The 25,742-nt window shown below is 37.9% G+C and overlaps 1 protein-coding gene across 1 annotated transcript in view; it reads left to right on the plus strand.

The window, feature by feature from the left end:
* Nucleotides 1-23,202, plus strand: part of RNGTT (RNA guanylyltransferase and 5'-phosphatase) — a 351,237-nt gene extending 328,035 nt beyond the window's left edge. Inside the window, exons 15-16 of the mRNA XM_082730606.1 lie at nucleotides 18,649-18,772; nucleotides 20,498-23,202. Of these exons, the coding sequence (XP_082586732.1) occupies nucleotides 18,649-18,772; nucleotides 20,498-20,661 (288 nt within the window). The 3' untranslated portion in view covers nucleotides 20,662-23,202. The remainder of the gene's footprint in view (nucleotides 1-18,648; nucleotides 18,773-20,497) is intronic.
* Nucleotides 23,203-25,742: the final 2,540 nt, after the last annotated feature.

Consider the following 25,742-nt stretch of genomic DNA (forward strand, 5'->3'; position numbering starts at 1 on the left):
GGCACTTGAGGTTGGTGGGGTTTTTTTCTGTTTATGTTTGTTTTTTTCACATGCAGCCTGAGTTTCTTATTTCTGTTTTAGAACATTGTTCCATTAAACTTAACATGACCTCCTACTAGAGCTCATGTGTCTCCTTTAGTTTGTGGTGGCTGCAAACGATACTCCACTAGCTATTTAGGAATTTCTTTTTTTGTTATTGTTTGTTTGTTTGTTTTTTAGTTTTTTTATTGAGTTCAATTAGCCAGCATTTAGTACATCATTAGTTTTTGATGTAGTGTTCAGTGATTCATTAGTTGCATGTAACACCCAGTGCTCATCACATCACCTGCCCTCCTTAATGCCCATCACCTGGTTACTCCATATCCCCACCCCCCCTCCCTTCTGTAACCCTCAGTTTGTTTCCCAGAGTCCAGAGTCTCTCATGGTTTGTCTCCCTCTCTGATTTCTTCCCATTCAGCTTTCCCTCCCTTCCCTTATGATCCTCTGCACTGCACTATTCCTTATATTCCACATCTGAGTAAAACCTTATAATTGTCTGTCTCTACTTGACTTATTTCACTTAGCATAGTACCCTCCAATTCGATCCATGTCAATGCAAATGGTAGGTATTCATCCTTTCTGATGGCTGAGTAATATTCTATTGTATATATGAACCACATCTTCTTTATCCATTCATCTGTTGAAGGGCATCTCAGCTCCTTGCACAGTTTGGCTATTGTGGACATTGCTGATATGAACATTGGTGTATATATGACACTTCTTTTCACTATAATTGTATCTTTGGAGTAAATACCCAGTAGTGCAATTGCTGGGTCATAGGGTAGCTCTATTTTTATTTTTATTTTTTTTTAAGATTTTATTTATTTATTTGACAGAGAGAGAGATTGCAAGCAGGCAGAGAGGCAGGCAGAGACAGAGAGGGAAGCAGGCTCCCTGCTGAGCAGAGAGCCTGACACAGGGCTGGATCCCAGGACCCTGAGACCATGACCTGAGCCGAAGGAAGAGGCTCAACCCACTGAGCCACCCAGGCACCCTATTTTTAACTTCTTGAGGAAACCCCATACTGTTTTCCAGAGTTTGCATTGTTTTTCAGCTTGCATTCCCATCAACAGTACAAGGTTCCCCTTTCTCCACATCCCTACCAATATTTGTTGTTCCCTGTCTTGTTAATTTTGGCCATTCTAACTATTTAGTAATTTCTTGATTAGGAGTGAACAGTAATAAAATTTTCCTTTCCTCTTGTATGTTGAATTTCCTTGATACTACTAAGAGACACTATGATAGAAAGCACTAGATCCAAACATAGCCTTGAAAGAATGAAATACTATGATCCTTTATGTCCTCATTACTATAAAAGGATAATAATGTATATAAGGAGCCTTGCACAATGCTGGCTACATAGAAGTTGTTTAATAAATGTTAGTTCCCTCTGAAGGAAAAATCTTAGTTGATAATTTTAAAAGTAAATAGTTCTGAAGAAAATAAGTATCTTAGATGAAAACATTAAGTAAGTTTTGTGTACCAGTTATGAAAATAATGAATTTTCTCTTTCCTCCTGGTTTTATACCTTCTCAGTGCATGAATATTCACACACATTAAAAGTACATTAATTAACAGAGATAATGGGGGATGCATTTTAATATTTGAACATTTTAGAATAAAAATATTTGTTTTGATGATCTTATGTTCCTATCAGCCCCAAAGTATTGGATTTTATGGAAGGGGATTGGGGTACGTTTTGGGAAAAAAAAAACACCCTTTTTTTTTGAGGAAGGTTTTTAGGGAGTGTAACACTTCATGCAGATAATTTATTCTAATCATTTTCAAACTTCCAACATCTTCTGAGTAGTTTTTGATTGCCCAATACATGAAGCTGATGAGGCAAATTGAAATAAATCTATTGTGAATATCCTTCAAAGGATGCATAGAGACAAAAAAATAGAACCCTTGGAATCTAAGCAGTGTCACTATTACTCTGTACTTGTGTAATACCTTTGTCAGTACCTCCAGATTTCTTTCTCTAAGAAGAAGAAACACAGCTGCTGAGAAAGCATATGTAAAAATAGAATGTAGTGTGCATGGCAGGGAGTAAAAAATGACTGTAAATGGATGAGTGGACATAGCAAAGGTAGGTTACAGGTACTGCAGTCAGAATATCTCAGTGTGAGTCTGCATTGACCTGAAGTAGAGTCTTTTAAGAAAGGAGTCCTGATTTAGGATGTTTTTGCATATAATGTTTTTCCATTAATTTGCAATTAAAAGCAATACTGCAGTGAGTAACTTTGTGCATATATGTTTGTATACTTTTGGAGATTTTTTAGGGTAAATTTCTAGAAGTGAAAGTTGCTAAGTCAGAAGGTAAATACCCTATAAGTTTTATTAGCTGTGGTAAATTTTTCTCCATTAGCATTGTACCAATTTACCTTATCACCAGCAATTTATGAGGGTACCTGTTTTCCTGTGGTTTTGGCAGCAGAATATTATATTTAAAATTTGGGGGGATAGGTAAAAAGTGGCATGTCATCATAATTGAGGTTAAAATTTTTCTGTATGTTTAAAGACAGTAATGTATTATTTATGAATTATCTATTGTCAATTTCTCTACCCAGTCTCTAAGAATGCTTTCTTTACTAGGGATGTTAGATTTTTATCTGTAATGTATGTTGTATATATTTTCTGTCAGTTTTTCACCTGTCTTTTGATTTTGCTTACAGCATCTTTAAAAAATATATATTTAATTTTTTTAGAGAACTTTTAAGTTTACAGAAAAATTTATTAGAAAGTACAGAGTTCTCATACCCACCACTCCCCAGTTCCCTCCGTGTTATTTACATCTTATATGTCTTATAGAATGACACATTTGTTATAATTGATGTACCAATATTATTGCATTATTACTAAATAAAGTCCATAGTTTACATTAGAGTTCAAAAAAAAAAAAAAAAAAGAAAGAAAGGAGTCTTGAAAAGCTTTGTTTGTTTAGAGGGGTCCTGGTCATCACAAGAGCATTATCATTAAACTAAGGCCTTGTATCTAAGCTAATGATTCAAAGGTGTGGGGGTCTGTGGGCTTCGGTGCCCATTAGTGCAGCTAGAGCAAATTGAGTCCTTTTAAAGGAAAACATTTAGTCTAAAAGATGATCAGAAGGGAAGAACTTCAGCATTTTTGTTGGCATTCTAAATGGTAGGCAGAACAGAGAGGAAATTTTCATTTTTCATAGCATTTTGGTGTTGAGCCCTATGCCACGTTGATTCATGTGGATCTCTTGAGTCCTCTACACTAGAAAAAGAGCATTGTGAATAGTTGGGTTTAAAATGGATGGGAGGGGCGCCTCGGTGGCTCAGTGGGTTAAAGCCTCTGCCTTTGGCTCACCCAGAGTCCTGGGATTGAGCACTGCATCGGGCTGTTTGCTCAGCAGGGAGCCTGCTTCCCTTCCTCTCTCTCTGCCTCTCTGCCTACTTGTGATCTCTGTCTGTCAAATAAATAAATAAAATCTTAAAAATAAAATGGAATAGGAGCATCTCGGTGGCTTAGTCACTTAAGCATCCGACTCTTGATTTCAGCTCAGGTCATGATCTCACGGTCTTGAGATCAAGCCCCATGCACTGGGCATGGAGCCTGCTTAAAATTCTCTCTCTTCCTCACCCTCTGCCTATTTATCAGATTCAATCTGACAAATATATTTTATGGATTATTTGCATTGACTACAGGACAGGCATCTTAAAAAATAAGCAAATCATTTAAGTCTTTCATTGTACTTACAACTGTTTAGGAAGAAAAAAAAGTGTTAGACATGCATTTTGCTTTTAGCCTTCTCCTTAAAATGGCAGATTTTGAAGTGTTCCTTGGTTGTGTATTGTTTTTATTATCCCAAGCATGTACTGAATTCATGATCTGCTTCTAATTCTTGTGCTTGGTACTAAACAGGCAGGGAACGATGTCATGTCACCAGGTTTGGCCCTCTACTTAGTAAGTCATTACCTCACCTTACCTAGCAGAGCTGCCTCTTTGTCCACGTGACCTTTTCTTTTTGCTAGATGTGCCCACAGAAAGGTCTTCAGTCCACTAATGGCTTCTCATTTGGTCTAGGAATCAGACAAAAGCTTTGCAGCTGTGAAATGCAGTCCATTTTAAAATTAACCTATTGTAAATCCTTAATGATTGAGAAATTCTGCAATTTGCTATGATTTGTGGTTTGTGCTGCAACTAGAATAGCAAACAGCAGAAATGATGCAGGTCAGAATGGTGTGCATTTGGAGAAAGGAAAGGAAAAGAAACTTGTTAGACATTGTGCTTGGTTCAAGCTGATAGGTTATGCCCTTCATCCATCTCCCATCCCCAGACTCTCTCAAGTGGAATGTAATCCTTAGAAATAGTTGCCCAAATTACAGTTTATTACACAAGAAGTAAAATTCCACAAGTGAAATCTATCTTTGCCTCCTTTAATACATTTTCAACCTAGAGCCAGATTCTTAAGGATAAGGAAGGCCCATATTTTTGACCCACAAAGACCTAGAATTTGAATTTTGATGCCAAAACACATGAACTTTGTATCCTTATGCAAATTACTTAAATTCTCTGGGCTTCAGTTTCTACATCTATAAGTCATGTTAGATATTTACACATATTAAATTTGTTATTATATTAGAAGACTTAGTTGGGATACATTTCTCTGTCACTTACTAGTCATCAAATTACTTAACTCCTCTGTGCCTCTGTTTCTCTACCTAGAAAAATAGTGATACTCCCTAAGGTTGTTACGAGGATTAAATAAATTAATCCATGTAAAGCACTTAGAACAGTACTCCACGCTTAGTAAGTATTCAATAATTCTTAACCGTTCTCGTTGACAGATATTAAGTAGATAATCAACAAAAAATTATAGGTAATGATAAATACTCTAAAGGAAAGGTATAGGGTTCTCTGAGACAATTCATAGGAGCTGGGAAGATAAGCAAGGACTTTATCACTTAGTACTTTGTAATGGGAAACCATCAACAAAGGATGATGTGATTGGATTTACTTCCTTAAAAAAATTGATGTTCTTTTTGTTTGTTTGTTTTAATTCCCCTTTTAAAATTTAATGCACACTAAGTTCACTCCTTTGGTGTATAATTCTGTGAGTTGAGACAAATGCACACAGGTATATACCCACAACTGGAATCAAGATACAGTAGTTTTGTTTTTTGTGGTTTCAAGTTACCTTCAACAATGATCAGGAAGCAGATGATCCTCCTTCTGGCCTATGGTATCATTAGAAGGTCAGTATTAGCCTAACACTAAGTCACAATGCCTACGTCACTCACCTCACTTCATCTCGTGTAAGTTTTTTATCACCTTTCTTCGTCACAAGAAGGAGGTGAGTACAGAACAATAACATATTTTGAGAGAGAGAGACTGCATTCGTATAACTTTTATTACAGCATATTGCTGTAATTGTTCTTCTTTATTATTAGTTACTGTTGTTAATCTCTTACTCTGCTTAATTTTAAAATTAAACTTTGATAGATATTCGTATATAGGAAAAAGCATAGGATATGTAGGGTTCAGTACTATCCACATTTTCAGGGGTCAGCTGGGGGTCCACAACTAAGGAAGGAGTACTGATGACACAGTTCCGTCACCTCCCCCCAGAATCCTGCAGGACATCCCTATGTAATCATTCCTCCCACTCTCAAACTCCGTGACCACTGATCTGTTTTCTGTTCCTATAATCTTGCCCTTTCCAGGATGTCATGTACATGGAGTCACATACTCTACAGCTTTTTAAGTCTAGCTTCTTTAATATAGCTTAACCGCACTTGAAATTTATCAGTGTTACTCGTTTTATCAGTAGTCCTTACTGCTGCACAGTATTCATTTTTATGGTTATACTAAAATTTGTTTATCTCTTCAGTGGTTGAAAGACATGTGAGTTGTTTCCAGTTTGGGATGATTATATATAAAACTGCTATAAACATCTGTATTCAGGTTTTTCTGTGAAAGTATGTTCTCATTTTTCTTGAGTAATACCTGAGAGTGGGGTTGCTGGTTCTTGTGGTAAGTGTATGCTTTACTTGATAAAAGAAACTGCCAAACTGTCTTCTAAGTAGTTATACCGTTTTGGCCAGCAAAATGATACAAGATTTCAGTTGTTGTAAAAGTTGCTGTACTTTTTGTATCTTGCTGATACAAGATTTCAGTTGCTGTGAAGTTATCATATTGTTTTGATATAATTTTGATAATGTTCATATTTGTAAATTTTATTTATTTTAGATATTCTAATAGGTCTATAGTGGTATCTCCTTATGATTTTAACTTGTTTTTTCCTGATGACTAATGATGTGTTGAGCATATTTTCATATCCTTATCTGCGAACACTTATCATCCTTGGTAAAGTATCTGTTCATGTTTGCCCATTTTTATTGGTGGATTGATTTTTTTTTTTTTTTTTTTTTTAATAGAGAAAATCTTGGGTTCTATGCTCAGCATGGACTCTGATGCAGGGCTCAGCCTCAGGACCCTGAAATGATGACCTGAGCTGAAATCAAGAGTTGGATGCTTAGGGGCGCCTGGGTAGCTCAGTTGGTTAAGCCTTCGACTCAGGTCATGAGCCCAGGGTCCTGGGATTGAGCCCCACATCAGGCTCCTTGCTCAGTGGGAAGCCTGCTTCTCCCTCTCTCTCTGCCCTTTCCCACTGTTCATGCTCTCTCTCTCTCTCTCTCAAATAAATAAAAAATAAATTTTAAAAAGAGTTGGTTGCCTAATTGACTGAGCCACCCAGGTGCCCTGTGTTTGCCCATTTTTTAATTGTGTTTTATTATCGAGTTTTAAGAGTTCTTTATGTATTCTGGATACAAATCCTTTGTCAGATATGTGATTTGCAAAGATTTTATCCTAATCTCTCTGTCTTGCCTTTTCATTCACTTAGCAATATCTTTAACAGAGCATAAATTTTTAAATTTACCAACTTGCATTTTATGAATCATGTTTTAGGTATTCTTTCTAAGAAATTTTGCCTAACCCTGTGTCCCAAAGATTTTCTTCTGTGTTTTCTTTAACAAATTTTATAGTTTCAGGTTTCATGTTCAGCTGTATTTCCCATTTTGAGTTAATTTTTATGTAAAGTGAAATATTTGTGTTGAGGTACATTATTTTGCATGGGGATGTATAATTTGCTCCAGCACCATTTGTTAAAAGGACTATCCCTTCTTCATTGTATTGTCTTTGCAACTTTGTCAAATATCAATTGACCTTGTAATTATGGATCTACTTCTGGCCTCTCTTCTGTTCCACTTACCTTTGTGTCTCTCTGCATACCAGTACCACATTGTCTTGATTACTGTAGCTTATACTTGGTCTTGAAATCAGTATCCGTTTCCAACAATGTTCTTTTTGTTTGGGCTGTTCTAATTTCCTTGGCTTTAGATTTTAGATCAGATTGTTGATAGCTATAAAAAATTCTGTTGGCATTTTGCTTGTGATTATGCTGAATCTGTGGATCATTTGGGAAGAACTGACCTCTTAATAATATTGAATCTTTCAATTCATGAGCATTGGTGTATCTTTCCATTTGTCTAGATCCTCCTTGATTTTTTTCTTTTATTGGTGTTTTATAATTGTCAGCATACAGATCCAGCATATGTTTTTCTTATTCATATTTATTAAGTATTTCATGTTTTTGAAAGTTATTATAAATGATACCATTTAAATTTTAAAATTCTAATCATTCTTTGCTAACATACAGAAATATAATTGGTTTTAGAGGCATAAACCTTGTATTATGCAGCCTTGTGAAAGTTACTTATTAGTCCTAGGAGCATCTTTATAGGTTTCTTCTATGTAAGTAATCATGTCTTCTGTGAATAGAGGCCATCTTAGTTCTCCCTTCCCAACCTATATGTCTTTTATTTGTGTTTTAAGCAAGGGAATGACTTGATTGGATTTGCATTTTTCAAAGACCAATCTGGCTGTGTTGTAAAGAATTGATGGGCTGGGGGGAAATGTAAAAGAGCCCGTTGTAGGAATCTGAGAGACAAAGAGGGGACAAATAGACATGTGCAGAATATGTTTTGGAGGTAGAATTGGTAGGCCCTGGTAATGAATTAAATATGGGGGGGATAAAAGGGGAAAGGAAATCAGGAGGGCACCAAGGTTTCTGTCATGAGGAACTGAGTGAATGGAGTTCCCATATATTGAGATAGAGAAGTACGTTTGAAGGAAGATAGAATTGAGTTTTGAATACATCAGGTTTGAGAAGTCTATTGCAATTTCAAATAAAGATGTCAAGTAGGCAGCTGGACCCTCTCTCTATATATATGATATAGAAGGGTATATATAGGGTATACCATATGAGAAGAAGAGTTTGGGAATGAGTCAGACTTATGTGGAACCCTCTTTAAAGGCTTTTAGAGAACATTATTTAAAGTTCCTTCAGCACACCAAGATCTTAAGATTTGTTTTCACCTCAGACCTTTGGACATACTGTTAATCACCGCCTGAAGTGTGTGACTCCCTTCTTTCCCCTGCACTCATTTGTTTCCCTCTCTCTCTTTCTCCTTCTTTCCCTTTCCTTCCTTCTTTCTGTAAACTGGCTTCTCATCATATTGTAGATCTCAACTTAAATATCTTCTCCTCAAACTACCCACCTAAAAACCAGATATCTTTCTCCCAGCATTAATTTCTATTGCATATCTGTTTTCTTCATCGCTCTTACCATAATTTATAATTTGTTACTTGACTGTTTACTAGACTATACTCCAGAGGACAGGGATTGTGTCTCTCTCACCAGTCTACAACTCTGTGCCTAACACGTGGCTGCTTAGTAATATTTGTCAGATGGTGGGAAGGATGGATCCACAGGGCATTGCTGTGGCCACATTAGATCCAATGTCTTTGTGCTTTCATATGACTGACTTTTTTTTTTTAATTTATTTTTTATTTATTTTCAGCATAACAGTATTCATTATTTTTGCACCACACCCAGTGCTCCATGCAATCTGTGCCCTCTCTAATACCCACCACCTGGTTATCCCACCCTCCCACCCCAACCCCTTCAAAACCCTCAGATTGTTTTTCAGAGTCCGTAGTCTCTCATGACTTCTTAAACTTACATGTGAAGAGGTATTTTTTACCCAATTTCAGCCACATTATGAGCAGAAAAATAACCTAATTTGTTTCATTCTGCATTTATTGTCCACAGAGTACCAGATTTTGTAATAGCTGGTGGGATATGAAATAGCACTGTGGCATTGGACAGGGAGTATTTAAGACTTGGCTGTTCCATTTTCTAGGTCTGTGACTTTGGGTGGGATATTTACTCTAAGTAATAGGCTCCACACCTGTTGAAGGGCAAGAATATAATTCCTACCTCATAAGATTGCAGTGCTAATGAAATGAGATTATGTGTATGGGTCACAGATTTATAATGCTTAATACATACTAAGTGCTCAATGAATAAACTGTTAATATTTGTTTATATAAAATGAGTCACATAGTTCTAGAAATGGTTGATAATTGCTTGACCAATGGGTGGGCAGGGGGAGACAAATCTTTCATTTTCTCTACTTGTTTTTACTGCCAAAAACAAAGGTGATACTTTTATTTATTTACTTTTAATTTATTTAGCTTCAGTTAATAACATATAATGTATTAATGTGCTTTAGGGGTACAGGTCTATGATTCATCAGTCTTCTATATAGAAGTGCTGTTTTTAATACTGTGATAGCAAAGACTAGTAGTAGCATCACCTCCATGGTAGGCACCCAGAAACAGAGAGTACAAATGCATTGTTTATTCAGATGACAAACAGGATATTAAAGCCCTAAAACCTTTTGTTTTGTTTTGGGGGAAAGAAAGAAAAGTAGAAAGGAGGAAAGAGACAGAGAAAAGCTAGAGATAGTACTAGCTGGTTAGAGATAGTACGAGCTGGTTTGATAAGCTGAAGCTCACAATTCTCTTGAATTCCATGAACATCCTCTCTGAGGATCTCTCCAGGACTGGGTACTGTGCTCACAATGGGGAGATCAATGGGGAATACATATTTTAGTGATCTAGATCAAAACCAATGAGATTAACTTGATAGAAATTCTCACTCTCTATCATGATCTATATTCTACACTTCAGGCAAAGTTGTTCACTACTCTTGTTGGTTTTCACTAAGTGCTAGATGCAAGCCTACATGTGGGTTTAGAGACTAGGATCTGGGGAAGGATAAATGAATGAAATGAATGAAAAGGACTTAGGGCAGAAGCCCTGGAATTTTCTTGGTTCATTTTGCCTAATACACAGCATCTCTAAGCCAAAAGAAATACCTAACACCTCCATTGATTGAGGGGATGGAACCAAACAGTTTAATAGGTATCTGGATTTTAACAGCTTAGCATATGTTAAGGATTGCATAACTTCTCAAACCTTGGAGTCAGATTATACACCACCAGCTTCATTTATTGCTCCGCACTGATTTTTGTGATACCTGGTTTTTATCACAGTAATTACTCAAAACTTAGCTTTGCAAAGGTATAATGTCATCTCAAGGAACCTCATACTGAAACTGTGAACTTCCTCCAACTAATAGTTTGCATGGTGTCCAGGATATGCCACTGTTTCCCCAAAAGTTTAAAATATCCCACAGTACCTCTGTGAGTTTCTTGTAGCACACGAGGATACCTCATTACACAGTATGGGAACTGTGGTCTTGGGGCCTGATTCCAAGACTTTGTTTTCTTAAAATTTTATCTCTTCTTATTTTTCTGTGCCACTGCATTAAAAAGCAACCTAGTGTTTATTTTCTTTTATAAAATAGTTTCTTTTTTTAATTAATTTTTTAATTTTTTTGTAAACATATAATGTATTTTTATCCCCAGGGATACAGGTCTTTGAATAGCCCGGTTTACACACTTCACAGCACTCACCATAGCACATACCCTCCCAATGTCCATAACCCCACCACCCTCTCCCAACCCCCATTCCCCCAACAACCCTCAGCCTGTTTTGTGAGATGGAGTCTTTTATGGTTTGTCTCCCTCCCAATCCCATCTTCCTTCATTTTTTCTTTTCCTAGCCCCCTCACCCTCCACATTGCATCTCCACTTCCTCATATCAGGGAGATCATATGACAGTTGTCTTTCTCCAATTGACTTATTTCACTAAGCATAATACCCTCTGGTTCCATCCACGTCACTGCAAATGGCAAGATTTCATTTCTTTTGATGGCTGCGTAGTATTCCATTGTGTATATATACCACATCTTTATCCATTCATCTGTTGATGGACATCTAGGTTCTTTCCATAGTTTGACTATTGTGGACATTGCTGCTATAAACATTCAGGTGCACATGCCCCTTTGGATCACTACATTTATATCTTTAGGGTAAATACCCAGTAGTACAATCGCTGGGTCATAGGGTAGCTCTATTTTCAGCTTTTTGAGGAACCACCATGCTGTTTTCCAGAGTTGCACCAGCTTGCATTCCCACCAACAGTGTAGAAGGGTTTCCCTTTCTCTGCATCCTTGCCAGCATCTGTCATTTCCTGACTTGTTAATTTTAGCCATTCTGACTGGTGTAAGGTGATATCTCATTGTGGTTTTGATTTGTATTTCCCTGATGCCAAGTGATGTGGAGCACTTTTTCATGTGTCTGTTGGCCATCTGGATGTCTTCTTTGCAGAAATGTCTGTACATGTCCTCTGCCCATTTCTTGATTGGATTATTTATTCTTTGGGTGTTGAGTTTGCTAAGCTCTTTATAGATTTTGGATACTAGCCCTTCATCGGATATGTCATTTGCAAATATCTTCTCCCATTATGTCAGTTGTCTTTTGGTTTTGTTAACTGTTTCCTTTGCTGTGCAAAAGCTTTTGATCTTGATGAAGTCCCAATAGTTCATTTTTGCCCTTGCCCCCTTGCCTTTGGCGATGTTCCGAGGAAGAAGTTGCTGTGGCTGAGGTCGAAGAGGTTGCTGCCTGTGTTCTCCTCAAGGATTTTGATGGATTCCTTTCTCACATTGAGGTCCTTCATCCATTTTGAGTCTATTTTCGCGTGTGGTGTAAGGAAATGCTCCAATTTCATTTTTCTGCATGTGGCCATCCAATTTTCCCAGCTCTTGTTGAAGAGGCTGTCTTTTTTCCATTGGACATTCCTTTCTGCTTTGTCAAAGATTAGTTGACCATAGAGTTGAGGGTCTATTTCTGGGCTCTCTGTTCTGTTCCATTGATCTATATGTCTGTTTTTGTGCCAGTACGATACTGTCTTGATGATGACAGCTTTGTAATAGAGCTTGAAGTCTGGAATTGTGATGTCACCAACTTTGGCTTTTTTTCCCAATATTCCTTTGGTTATTCGAGGTCCTTTCGGGTTTCATATAAATTTTAAGATATTTGTTCTATTTCTCTAAAAAAATGGATGGGATTTTGATAGGGATTGCATTAAATGTGTAGATTGCTTTAGGTAGCATAGACATTTTCACAATATTTGTTCTTCCAATCCATGAGCATGGAACATTTTTCCATTTCTTTGTGTCTTCCTCAATTTCTTTCATGAGTACTTTATAGTTTTTTGAGTATAGATTCTTTGCCTCTTTGGTTAGGTTTATTCCTAGGTATGTTACGGTTTTGGATGCAATTGTAAATGGGATTGACTCCTTAATTTCTTTTTCTTCTGTCTTGTTGGTGTAAAGAAATGCAAGTGATTTCTGTGCATTGATTCTATATCCTGATACTTTACTGAATTCCTGTACAAATTCTAGCAGTTTTGGAGTGGAGCCTTTTGGGTTTTCCACATATAGTATCATATCATCTGCAAAGATATGAAAGTTTCTTGAGGAATTTTTCATTATTAAGAATTAGGAAAGTTAAGCATATAGAAAGTTTGGAAAATACAGCATACACAGGTAAAAGTCGTAACTAATTCCACCATCCACCAATAACCATTGCCAGCATATCACTGTTTTATCTGTCCGTTGTTCTGTATAGAAATATTTTATATTTTGAGTAAGAACTCTGACTAACTCTGACTTTACTGGAAGGTAATAATCTGTAGTGTAGTGGGAATTTCATACCCTGAAGTTGTGACTTGTCTGTGATGACCTTTAGGATAAATAAAGCAGAGTTCTAGCTGCTCTCTTTATTGGCTACTTTGATTAATTGAATGCCTGATTGAAGGTCTTGAAGACCCCACCATTCCCAAGGGAGAGACTTCCTTCTGCTCTGTTTCCAACCTAGCAAATGCAAAGTATGCTATTTATACATAATAGTAGCTATAGGTGTAACAGTTTTTTTAAAGAGGGTAACTTGTCAAGTGTTTTGCTTTCTCCAGTAGTGGATGTGCTTTCTAAAAGTAATATAGCAAGGCCCTACTATAATGTAGTATTTCCAAAAGATTATTTATCTAAAAATTCAGATTTGAAACTATTTGTGTTGTTCTGATACCACAAGGAAAACTTTTATAATTCCATTTCATTTCTGACTTATTTTATTCTCTATACCTTTATAAGTACTAGAAATTGAAGTTATTTACATGAAAATAAGATTTTTATTTTATCTACTAAAGATATGTTTTTAAAATTTACTCTCTGTCACTCTGTAGAGGTAGAACTTGAATTATCAAAGAGTAGAACTATAACTTCAAAAAGAAAAAATGGCCAATTTAGTTTAGCTCCAGAGAGCAGTTCACAAAAGATGGAACAGAAACTTCTAAGTAAAATGTGTATTCATCTTTAAAATCTCATTGTCATTCTCTGTCTCTTTCCCTCAATAATACTTTTAAATTCTAACCTGAACAAGTGGTGACAGTACTTTCTTAGCATAGCCTGGACTGTTGAGGTGTGATATTGTTCTTAAAAGTCCTGGTAGAGGACCTCATGGCTGACTCTGGGGCTGGGGCAGAGAAAATAACAAAGATGAGCCTGAAGAGTAGAATCTTGAATTGCCAGAAAGTAAATGCTGAAAATAAGTAAGTAAGTAAGTAAAAATGGAAACAAATTAAAAGGACACTGGAGCCAACCTAAGAGAATTCCCAATGCCGAAACTGGAACAATTTGACCAACAAAATAATTGACAGAAGAAGTTTATTATAAGCCAAAGAATAAAATAAATATCCATGAGTTCATATTGGTACAAATAAGCAAATAAATAAATGAGGGAAATGGGACAAGTGTTCCTTACCAAAAAAGTCCAGATAATAAATGCAGAAGAGATGGAAAAAAGAGAAAACCCCCATTAGAACACCACAGAATAAGGGACGCCTGGGTGGCTCAGTTGGTTAAGCAGCTGCCTTCAGCTCAGGTCATCATCCCAGTGTCATGGGATCGAGTCCCACATCGGGCTCCTTGCTCCGCAGGGAGCCTGCTTCTCCCTCTGACTCTGCCTGTGCTCACTCTCGCTCGCTCTCTCTCTGACAGATAAATAAATAAAATCTTTAAAAAAAAAAAAAAAGAACACCACAGAATAATTGCTGTGGGCAGAATTCACAGATGAATGCTGAAATTAACAAGCAAAACTTTAAGGAGAAACAGAGTATTCGCATAGTCTCAAAATATCTCTCTCAAGAAACTTAGTAATGTCTGTGGTGGTTTTAATAAATGTCCACAACTTTCTGGATATTCTTCCTTCCAGGAAGTGGAGTTTACTTCCCTTATCCTTGAGTGTGGCTCTTTGTTCATAGTGACATGTAACTAACCCACAGAGTATGGAGAAGAGAACAGTAGTAGTAACTTTCCAGTAGTGAAACGTGGCATATACCATCTTAATGAAATGCTCGGGGAATAGCATCACCAGTAGTAAATCTCGTTGCTAATATACCCTCCCCCCAGATACTACACAACGAGAAAGGCACTTCTCCTCTTGGCGTTTGTCCCCCAAATCTACAACCTCAGTCTAATCATAAGAAAACATCAGAAAATTCCAACTTTGAGGAGCATTCTACAAATATCTGACTAGTACTCTTCACAAGTGTCAAGGACAGTCTAAGGAACTGTCACAGATCAGAGGAATCTAAGGAGACATGATGACTAAGTGCAGTGTGGTTTCCTGGATGGGACCCTGGAACAGATAAAGACACTAGTGGAAAAACTGAAGTCTGAATAGTCTGCAGTTCAGTTAATTGTTGCACCAACATGAATTTCTTTGAATTGATAAATGCACCATGATACATAAAATGTGAACACTAGGGGAAGCTGGGTGATGGGAATATTAGAATTCCCTATACCATCTAGACACAGCTTTTCTGTAAATCTAAAATTATTTCGAAGTTAAAAGTAGAATCACTACATCTCACTGATGGACTTCTCAGTCTAAGGATATTTGTTATTTTAAAGTGTCTCCAGAGCAAATTAATTCAGAGAAATGCCCTGCCCCTCAAGCCTCTGTGCAGTCTCTCTATAAAAGAAAGATGAGCTTTAAAAAAAAGATTTTATTTATTTACTTACTTGAGAGAGAGCACAAGTGGAGGGAGAAGCAGAGAGAGAGAGACAAGCAGGTTCCCTGCTGAGTGCAGAGTCCAACACAGGACTCACTCTCACGATCCTGAGATCATGACCTGAGTCAAAAGCAAGAGTTGGATACTTAACTGACTGAGTCACCCATGCACCCCAGCATAAGCTCTTTATAGGAAAACAGCTCTCCCGAAACAGGGACAGTAAGTTACAGAGTTTCATCCCACCACTAGAAGTAGAAATGTCACTTAGCCTGCTCAGGAGAGGTCAGTTCAACCAACACTGATGGTTTGCCTTTTGTAGGTATATGCCTAGCACTTAAGTTACAAAAAGTAGTCTCTAAGAATAGTGCAGAGCGGAGCACCTGTGACTGTACCTGACTCTACTGTGGGCTCTTTATTGCAGGTATTATTATTGAGCTGCTAATTTAAAAATCTCCAGAGATATTAGGGGCACCTGGGTGGCTCAGTGGATTTCAGATCAGGGCATGATCTCAGGGTTGTGAGATCAAGCCCTCTGTAAGGATCTGTGCTGTATGCGGAGTCTGCTTAAGATTCTCTCTCTCCCTCTGCCCCTCTCCACCCCCCTTCTCTTTGTCTCTCTCTCTCCCTCTCTTTAAAAAAAAAAAAAAGAAGCAAACAAACAAAAAACAAAACAAAAATAACCCTCCAGAGATACTAGATCCAGTTTCATTGGATTATCTCGTCTCCTCATTTTATTGTAGATTAAAATAGTATAAAAAGTATGGTACTCAACAAGATGGATACACGAACAAAATATTTTTCAATATAAAGTACATTGTATATTGCTCTTTAAAAAGCCAGTAACATTCATTAATTCAGTATAATAGTACAGGTATGAAATTCTGATTTATAAATATTTTATTCTTATTACTTTCAAACTCTTATTAGTTGATTATAGAAGGCCTAACAGGGTCTTGTTTTAGTAAATAATAATATGTACTTGGCTGAGGGTGGTTACTGTCATAGAATTAGAATTTGGATACTAAAATTAAAGTCCTCCCCTGTATGGCACTCATTCTCTTGATCTGACCATTAGTGACAAGTGTCTTTAGTTTGTACACATATGAGAAGTATTATTTCTGTCAGTTAAATATATCTTACTACCCAACCAAATGAGTACGTTGTAATGTTTCTACCTTGGGAATATAACTCATCTGATCAGAAGAACGAGTTGTTCGTGAACATGGATATACATTTAGGTTACTGCAGTGGCAGATGCATGCATTTTTCAGAACGCTGTTTCCCGGTTGTTGTTAATGCATGCCCAAACAGATATGCAGATACTTAATAATGCTGCTTAGTTGTTGTAGTCAGATTGAGCAGCACATAGTTTATAGCAAATCTGAAAGCAGGAACACAAGAATGATGAGCTATATGATAAAGACTTGCTAGGATTGCTGGTCCGTGGAAGTACTGACTGCATGTTGTTGATACAAGCCTGTCTTGTGTAGTACCTATGATACAATTTTCTTGACACCTGTTTTCAAAGCATACCTTTCCATGTCATCCTGGTTTCTTTGGTGAATTTACTTTAAAAGTGTTTTTTGTTTTTGAAAGCAGTATGTAGTATATTCTTTACTAATTTTAATTTAATTAAGAATTTTACTGGTTGGCCACTACGTGCCAGATACTTTCATTTATTATTCATCCAGGGTTCCGGTAAATTAAGAACTCCTTTGCCCATTTTAAAGATTTTATTTATTTATTTGACAGAGAGAAATCACAAGTAGGCAGAGAGGCAGGCAGAGAGAGAGAGAGGAGGAAGCAGGCTCCCTGCTGAGCAGAGAGCCCGATGCGGGACTCGATCCCAGGACCCTGAGATCATGACCTGAGCCGAAGGCAGCGGCTTAACCACTGAGCCACCCAGGCGCCCTGCCCATTTTAGAAATTATAAAATGGAGGCTCTGAAAGGTTTAGAAACTCATCTTTGTTAGATCCTACATGTGATAAATGTGGTTACCCAGCTGAATGAATTGCCTACTACTTGACTATAGATAATGTATCAAAAGTAAAGGAGGGGGGAATTGAGATTAGAATAATGAGTATTTGAGAATAATTTTAGCAAGTTTGCTAAGTGGAACATCAGTCTTTTGGGCACGTCTGTTCCACAGCCACTGAATGTATTGGTCCTGTTGGATTTGTTGAAAATGCAAATAATCCAATCCAATGTAATACTCACTAAGGGAAAAGGAATACAATTTGATAGTATTTATGAAGACATGCACAGCCTAATCTGTGAATTGAAAGCATCTTTTCAAAATTTGCTTCCCTTCATATTCCTAGGTGGTATTGAATCTGTGGGTAGAAAAATGAGAGCATTTCAAATAATGCTAATGAAGTTTAAATGATTGCAATCTACCATATTGTGAAGAAAAGTTGTTAGCTGTGAAAGATGAGGACAGAATTAAAATATTACCATGACTGGCATTTGATTTGAAAACTGCAAAGATAAGCTTAGGTTCCTATTTATGAAAACTATCCTCACAGCCTGATGAAATATCTTTTAAAAGGTTTTATGGTTACCATGGATACTTGTTAGCTTTGGTAGAGTAAGTTGTAATTCATATTCCATCATCTGAGGTGAAGGAGCCAAAAAAGCCACCCAACTAAAATCTAAGGTAGCTTCATCTGTATGTTCACAGTAGTTTGAAGAGATGGAAAGGGTATCTAACCCAAAGATTAGAGTTTGGGTTAGTTGTTACTTCTTGAAAAGCAAAATATTTAGCATGCACATTACCTGGATCTCATCATAATATTTATTCTCTATGTATAACTTTTTCTTTCAGCTGGTGAAGGGAACTTCTTAGGTTGTGACGTAGGAATCTAGATGGTGAGAGCCTTCTGAATGCTGACGAACCGAAGCAGCCTCCTCAATTTCTGAAAGCCATAGGGACGCAGAAATATTGAAGGCATTGGTCCCTATGGTAACATATTTGCATTTGGCCCAGAAGTGGCTGGTTTCTGCTTAGCCTCTTATAATTGCTATATATTGACAGCCGTTTTCACGACTATTTTTAAAATGTCGGATTAATGAGCATGTGTACAAGGGAGTGCACACCATATCCTTCGGCTTGATTAGACACTTCGCATGACAAAAAGCTCTGCGTGAAGAGTTACTGAGGTGTTTTTGGCATTCCCTAATGTGTCTGTCTCACAGTGGAAGCAAAAAGCCTTTCAAATGATTTAAATATTTTCCTCAATTCTCTTTTAAAACAGGTGACAAAAGAGCTAAAACAGTATGACAACAAAATTATAGAATGCAAATTTGAGAATAACAGCTGGGTCTTCATGAGACAGAGAACAGACAAAAGTTTTCCTAATGCCTACAACACTGCCATGGGTGAGTATGACAACCTACCGATGTTTGTTACATTAAAAGAGAGAGAGAGAGAGAACACACACGTTAAGGTTTATAATCAAAATGTGCTGTCTTTGGTGTTCTGCCTGATGGGGCACAGGGTCACTCAGACCCCTGTCCTTGCTGGCTGTGAAAGGGGCTGTGACTGTCAGCTCCGGCTGGCTTGTAGGTTCCTGTCTCTAGGCCTGTGGGCTTATGCCCATGCACCCAAAAGAGAAGTGTAAAGGGCAGGATAATGGGCTGTATACAAGTTGAATTTGTTGAACAACAACAACAACAAAAGCCATGATAATTTCAGATCTATTCAGAACTATAAAAACCATTGTTTGCCAGATGGTAAAAGACAAAATTAGCAGGGGGAAAATGTAATTTCCAGCTCCTAAAATAGCTTTACAAACAATGGAGAACAAAGTAAATGAAAACCATTAAAAAACAAAACAAAACAAAAAAAAACCTCCTAAAACCTGCTGTGCTATCTTTCGGAGAGTTCTTTGAGTACAATATAAATGCTTTGGGAATTCAGAATAGTAAGTTTCTTTCATGGGGAACAACAGAAATTAATTAATTTCATAAGGTAAACCTTATAGTAGCAGTAGCAGTTGTTGCTCTGGATTGCATTTTTAGTGAAGCTGGAAAAAAAAAAACCCAAATGGATAAAAACCAAGATTAAAGGTTAATAGAATTGTGTGCCTTTAGACTGCTCAGTCAATGATGATGCTGATTATATGATAAGCTTATGAGAAAATACAGAAATTGCCAGTTTCAGTTTTGCAGTTTGTGAAAGTTACTATTGTACATTTAAGGGTTCTGTTGGAACTAGCATCTGTGTTCAGACAAGATGAGTTAATTTTGAAAATGGGAATAATTAAGCCATTGTCCTCCCCCCCGCCCCCAAACTAGATATGTAAATACAATTCACAGACCTGATGGTCAATTTTGATCACATAAGAAAAGATGCCGTATTTATTCGTAATTTTATTAGAATACCTTACTTATCTCAAACAAGTTATTGAAATAAAATAGTACAATCTGTCTGCTCCAGTGGAACCTCCCTGTTCAGTAGAAACGGTGGCAGGTGCCATCATGGCAGGGTGGAGTTTCTGCTGACAGATGAGACTGGAGGATGGTAGCATACGGTTTCTGTAGAAGTTTTGGTTGAGTATAGACTGTAGCGTGATGCGCTGTGGTCTGTTAAAATCCTATGAAAGCAGTTTCGAAGAGGGAGAAAACGATAGTGATGGAGTGGTTGTAATTCAAATACTTAAAGTTTTGGTTTAAAATTAATGGTACAGGGCGCCTGGGAGGCTCAGTGGGTTAAGTCGCTGCCTTCAGCTCAGGGTCCTGGGATCGAGTCCCGCATCGGGCTCTCTGCTCAGCAGGGAGCCTACTTCCTCCTCTCTGTCTCTCTGCCTGACTCTCCAACTACTTGTGATTTCTCTCTGTCAAATAAATAAATAAAATCTTTTTAAAAATAAATAAATAAATAAAATTAATGGTACAGGAAAGAGTATCCACCAGAAGAGCACTCATTTGGGGGGTAGGGGAGGGCGGAGAGTCGTTTCATGTGTGAAGCCTGTCACCCCAGTCAGTGAAATGAAACTGTTCAGCCTGTCGGGACAAAAACCTTTCCCCTTTCACATCTCCCTGTGGTGAGTCAGCTGCCTTAATTAACCCTCACGTGAGACACGTGTCTCCCTTTGTCCACAGCTGTGTGCAACAGCATCTCCAACCCTGTCACCAAGGAGATGCTGTTTGAGTTCATCGACAGATGTGCGGCAGCTTCTCAAGGGCAGAAGCGGAAACATCATCTGGACCCCGACACAGAGCTCATGCCTCCACCACCTCCCAAAAGACCTCGCCCTTTGACCTAAGACAAAGACCCTGACTCAAGGTTTGAGAGGAAAAATGAGTGGGAAAAGATGCTGTTGCCCCATTTTTGCAGCCAGAGATATTGGAAAAAGAGTGTGGCTTGATGTTGATACACATTTTGAATTTCTTTTTTTTTTTTTAAAGAGTATTGTAGCCAGCCTGTAAATATTTGATGCATTTGTTTCCTCAGTGCTGCAATACCTCGTGGACTTTAAATGTTTTATTTATATCTGATAAACTCAGCCTTACCTTGTGAATCTGAAGATTGAAATATCCAAAGGTTTAATCGAGATTGAAATCAATGAAAAAGAGGCCTTGTTTGTATATGGATAACTTTCACTTTTAATTTATAAAGTTAGTAATCTGGAACTGTGAGCGCAGAAAACACTGTATTTTTTAGAAGCTGTATTTCAACTATGATAAATACTCCTTTTCAAAAAAATCTAGGCAATGGCATTAAACATTCTTGCTATCATTTATCATGGATTTCCTACATTTCTGAGATTCTTGTATTCAAAAACAAATGACAAGGTTGTTAAGTATTGTACTATATAGAACAACTTGGTCTGGCTTATATCATTTTAAGTTGTTTTTTTGAAATGTTAAAGTAAAAAAAAGTAAAGCCCTGTTTTTGTGAGTTGCATCCTTTTTAAAGGAAGTATATTGAGTATTTTCATGTTTCTATTCTTGGAACTAAAATATCAGCGATCCAGTGTGTCATTCTGGCAGTGGTTTTTGAGTTACTTCCTAGAACTTAGATATCCACCACCGGGTCCCTTTTATGTAGTGTTCTCCTGGGAGACTCTTTTTTTTTTTTTTTTTCCTTTTAAAAGAGCTAGGGCTACTTCTACTTTACCTCAGTGGTATCGGCACATTGTAAATTACATTAAAACACACAACTCACTGTGATTATGGGAGTGATATCAAATACAAACGAAGTTATGTTAGTTCCCTTGAACAAAATGGCAAAGGACATGCCATGATTAGAAGGTAATGCCCATGGAATAGAATGCTGTCACTAGAAACCGCTCTCCCACTGCTAGATAAATGCAGAGGCAAAGAGTAGACATCTGTAGGAACTAAACATCAAGGAAGCCAAGACATTGATTTTCAAAGCCAGAATTCTATCTCTGTTCTGTGCTGGGGATGCTATTTCTGTTACACATCTGAATTTTACAACATTTACTGATAGATAATGGATTTAAAGAGCGGCTAATCGGTCATCTGCTATATGTTGAGAAGCTGTGTTCTGATTGGCTTGTGAAGGAACTCTGAGAATTAGCCTACTAGAGGCTAAGGTATTTATTTTTAGAGGTACAGGTTTTAAGTATGTATATTTAAAACAAATTTTCATGATCTGAATTTTATATATGTCTATGCATATACATGTGTCAGTATATGCTGCCGTGTATATTCTTCTACTAATACAATCAGACATGAAAAATGCAAATGAGTTACCCAGCAGACTGAATGTCTGACAGGATTTCTATATGGTATAGCACAGATTAACCAAAAATGTATTTACATTTACCTGCGTTTTGATGTTTTTAAACAAAGTTTTCTCCTGCAGTGCTTTTCTATATGAAATACTAGAGTCACGCTTAGGCTTTTTCCTTTGTTCTTTCCAAGTTATGTAATGCTTAGTGAATGTATTCAGAAGGTCATTTTAGTATTTCATTGCTAGAGTGCATTTGTGAGTTTGGGCACTAAAGGGATTAAAACACCTGACTGCTGCAATGACTGCTGAAAGGTGGAAATTTGTCATGTTCCATAGTGTCTTCTACAAAGTGGGTCTGGTCGGCGTTGGTGGTATAGTGGTGAGCATAGCTGCCGTCCAAAGTGGGTCTGAAAAAACACCTATGCAACTCCAGATAGTCTGACGCCTGCTTCACCAGGATTAGCGACTCGTTTCACCTGATAGGTCGCTTTCCTCCAAGCCTGTATAAATGCAGAGCCCTTTTGCAGATATAAGAGCTAGTTTTTGCCAGTGATCTTTAATGGAGTTAAATGTTTATGGTAATTGTAACCTTTTAAATTGAGTTATGTGAAAAGAGCATCTCATTTTTAATACACCCAGATATTTTTCCCCCTTGCCTTTGTGCATTTTTCCAGAACTTAATTTTCTTAATTTGTTCTTTCCTTTCAATTACAGTGAAGTATAATCACCAGCCTGATAAGTAGATCCCCTTTGGTCCCTGAACACACTGTCACCTGCAGTATCATAAAAAGTCATCTAGAAAGTCAAGGGGGAAAACCGAGAGGCAGGGATTGGGACAGCAAGAAGGAAGGAACTTCTTCCCTTGTCAGCCCACTTCACTGTAACTATTTTCTCACACTGAAGTTTTGTAGACAAAAATAAGAAAACTTTGCTTTCCTGAGTTATCAAATATAAAAGCTTTTGCTTTGAATTTGGAGAAGATGTGGATGACTCGACTGCCTGGATGGTTACATTTGCTTTCCGTGAAATGCTCAGAAAATGTCAGGACATTCCTTCTCAACTGTGTGTCCATGTGGATTGTAATAAAACTACTGATTTAAAATAACAGAAAGTGTATCCACTTTGTTTTGTGTCCCTTTATTTGACTAATGATCTCATGTCCTTTCTGTTGCCGCATTGTCCTGTCAGCCATGCCCCATCATAATCCATCTGGTTTTGTTGCATTCTAGAATTAGCATAAAGACTTGGAAAATCCCGTTTTCCTCCTGAGAAACCAAGAAGTTGGATTGACTTGGGGGGGTGCAGTTTGCACCTTTTCTTTTTGGAGTGTAAAAGAGTGGAGGGAAGTACAAAGCACATCTGTAAATGATACTTATTATATTTCTGTTCATTCACCTCTTAGTGCAGTAGATATTCTGTTACATTATTTTTAACACATTTAATGCTTTCTGCAGTAAATATTCTGAAATAGTGACATAACGACTGCTATCAGTTTTTTTGTTGTTTTGATTCTTCATTTTTTTAAAGTATGGAATTTGCCATTTGTAATTTTCAAATGATAACCATTTGGAACTAAGTGCATAGTCCTTTCTAGGCAAAAGACCTTGAAAGTCAAGAACCAAATACTTGCAGGTGGGGAAGACTAATGTGGTAGAAAAAACCCTGGGTTAACCCCAGAAACCAAGTCGAGGCTCTGCCTCTCATTGATTCTTGTGTTCTCTCTTAATCTCACCCTCTATCCCCAACTCCGTCCCCATCTATAAAATACTGAGATCGAGCCAGATGATCAAAAAGAGCCTTTTCAGGTCTAACACGATTCTTGTGATGGCTCATGCTTTGTAAATAGCCCATGTTTACAATGAAGGCAATATTGCCATTACTGAAGATTTACCAAGCATTACGACTGTCCTAAACACAACAGCCCCGTGCAGGTAGGTACTGTTACTACCCTCCTTTTGTAGTTGAGGAATCTGAGACTCAGAGAGGTAATTAACCCAGGGTGGTGTAGCTGGTAAGTTGTGAGCTGAGGCCCAAATATAGGTCTTCCTGACTCCCAACGCCTAATTGTTCAGTACTCCTCAAGAGCTTTGTTGCAGCCTCAGCGTGGGGGCTGCTTCCATGCCAGGGGGCCCAAACTGTTTGTTTCTTTGGGGCTAACAGGGTTTCAAGGACCTCTCTCTAAAGCAGGGAGATGAAGTTGGGATCAGCAAAGTGGATATATTTTTAGGGACTTACTTAATATTTAACAATATTTAAATGTGAGTGACACAGAGGCCATGAAAAGAAGTTTAATATTCTCATTAAGATGCTAAATTTCAGAGACATAATTAGGAAGAAATAAGTGATTAAATTACACACCGGGCCAACATTTTTCTGATTGTCGCATAGTTAACTGTCAACTCTGATGCTTTGGCAGGTTGGTGTCAGCCTTGGTTAACCCAGAAGCGTCCTTCCTCCTACCAGACTCTGCCATCAGGGGACCAACCACTATGCAGGGTAAACAGGGTGGTGGTGGAGGGCCCTCAGACCAGAGGCCTGCCAGGCTTCTAAGAAGACTTCACATTTCCACAGATGAGCGCATGTATCCAGGGTTGCCAACTGTTTGGCCATGGAGTGGCTTTACAAAATATCAGGTTGCCATTATTTCATAAAATAAAGCAAAATTTTTTAAGTTTTTTTTTTTTTTAATTTGATAGAGAGCATAAGCAGGGAGAGCAGTAGAGGAAGAGGCAGAAGGAGAGGGAGAAGCAGGCTCCCCACTGAGCAGGGGGCCCAATGTGAGGCTCGATCCCACAACCCTGGGATCATGACCGAAGCCAAAGGCAGATGCTTAACTAACTGAGCCTCCCAGGCCCCCCAAAATAAAGAGAATCTTAACAACCAAAAAAGGGGTAGGACATCGTTTAGAAGAAAAGGTGTGTCTTTACATAGAACAAATTTTTTTTTATGATTCTCTACATGGTCCTTTGCTTCTACATTTCACCCCAAACTGGTGAAAACTTTTTCATTGCACAGGTAAAATTCCAGGCAGCTTGTAAGCCGGCAGAGGGGCAAGCCCTGGTTCTGTAGCCCAAGGTCATTTGCATAGCGAGAATTTATCATAGTATACCTCGCAATTGTTGATTCTAACATGCTTTTGAGATATACGGCATACAGGTGAAAAATGAATTGTTTGAATGTTGAAACCTACCTGGAGAGAATGAACCCCTCAGCTGTTTAAGATACAAAAATAAGCATAGGCAGATAAAACACAGAAAAACAGAATGTGACAACAAATCAGACCCACAGAGCACCAATGTACACAACTTTGAAATTGGTGCGTAGTATGTTTTTCCTTTAGAATGCTGCCATCAGAATGACCCCTCAAGTCTGCAGACCTGTTCCTGCTGTTGCTCACCAGGAAGAGCTCTCTGGTCCGAGATGTCAGAGGCCTTCCATGATCTGGCTGCCGCCTGTATTCAGATTTGGGTCATGTCTGTGTGCCTCCTTGTCATTCCCAGAACTCCATGTTCTCTAAACTCAGGAATCTTTCCTCATGGCGCTGCTCCTGCTTTTGCCAGAGACCCCAAACTCCCTTCATCTCAGGATCGAGGGGGCCATCCTGCTGTAGGTAGCCTCTAAGGTCTCACACTGTATCATGATAGT

The sequence above is a fragment of the Mustela nivalis genome (genome assembly GCF_964662115.1).
Source record: "Mustela nivalis genome assembly, chromosome: 5".
Lineage (NCBI taxonomy): Eukaryota > Metazoa > Chordata > Mammalia > Carnivora > Mustelidae > Mustela > Mustela nivalis.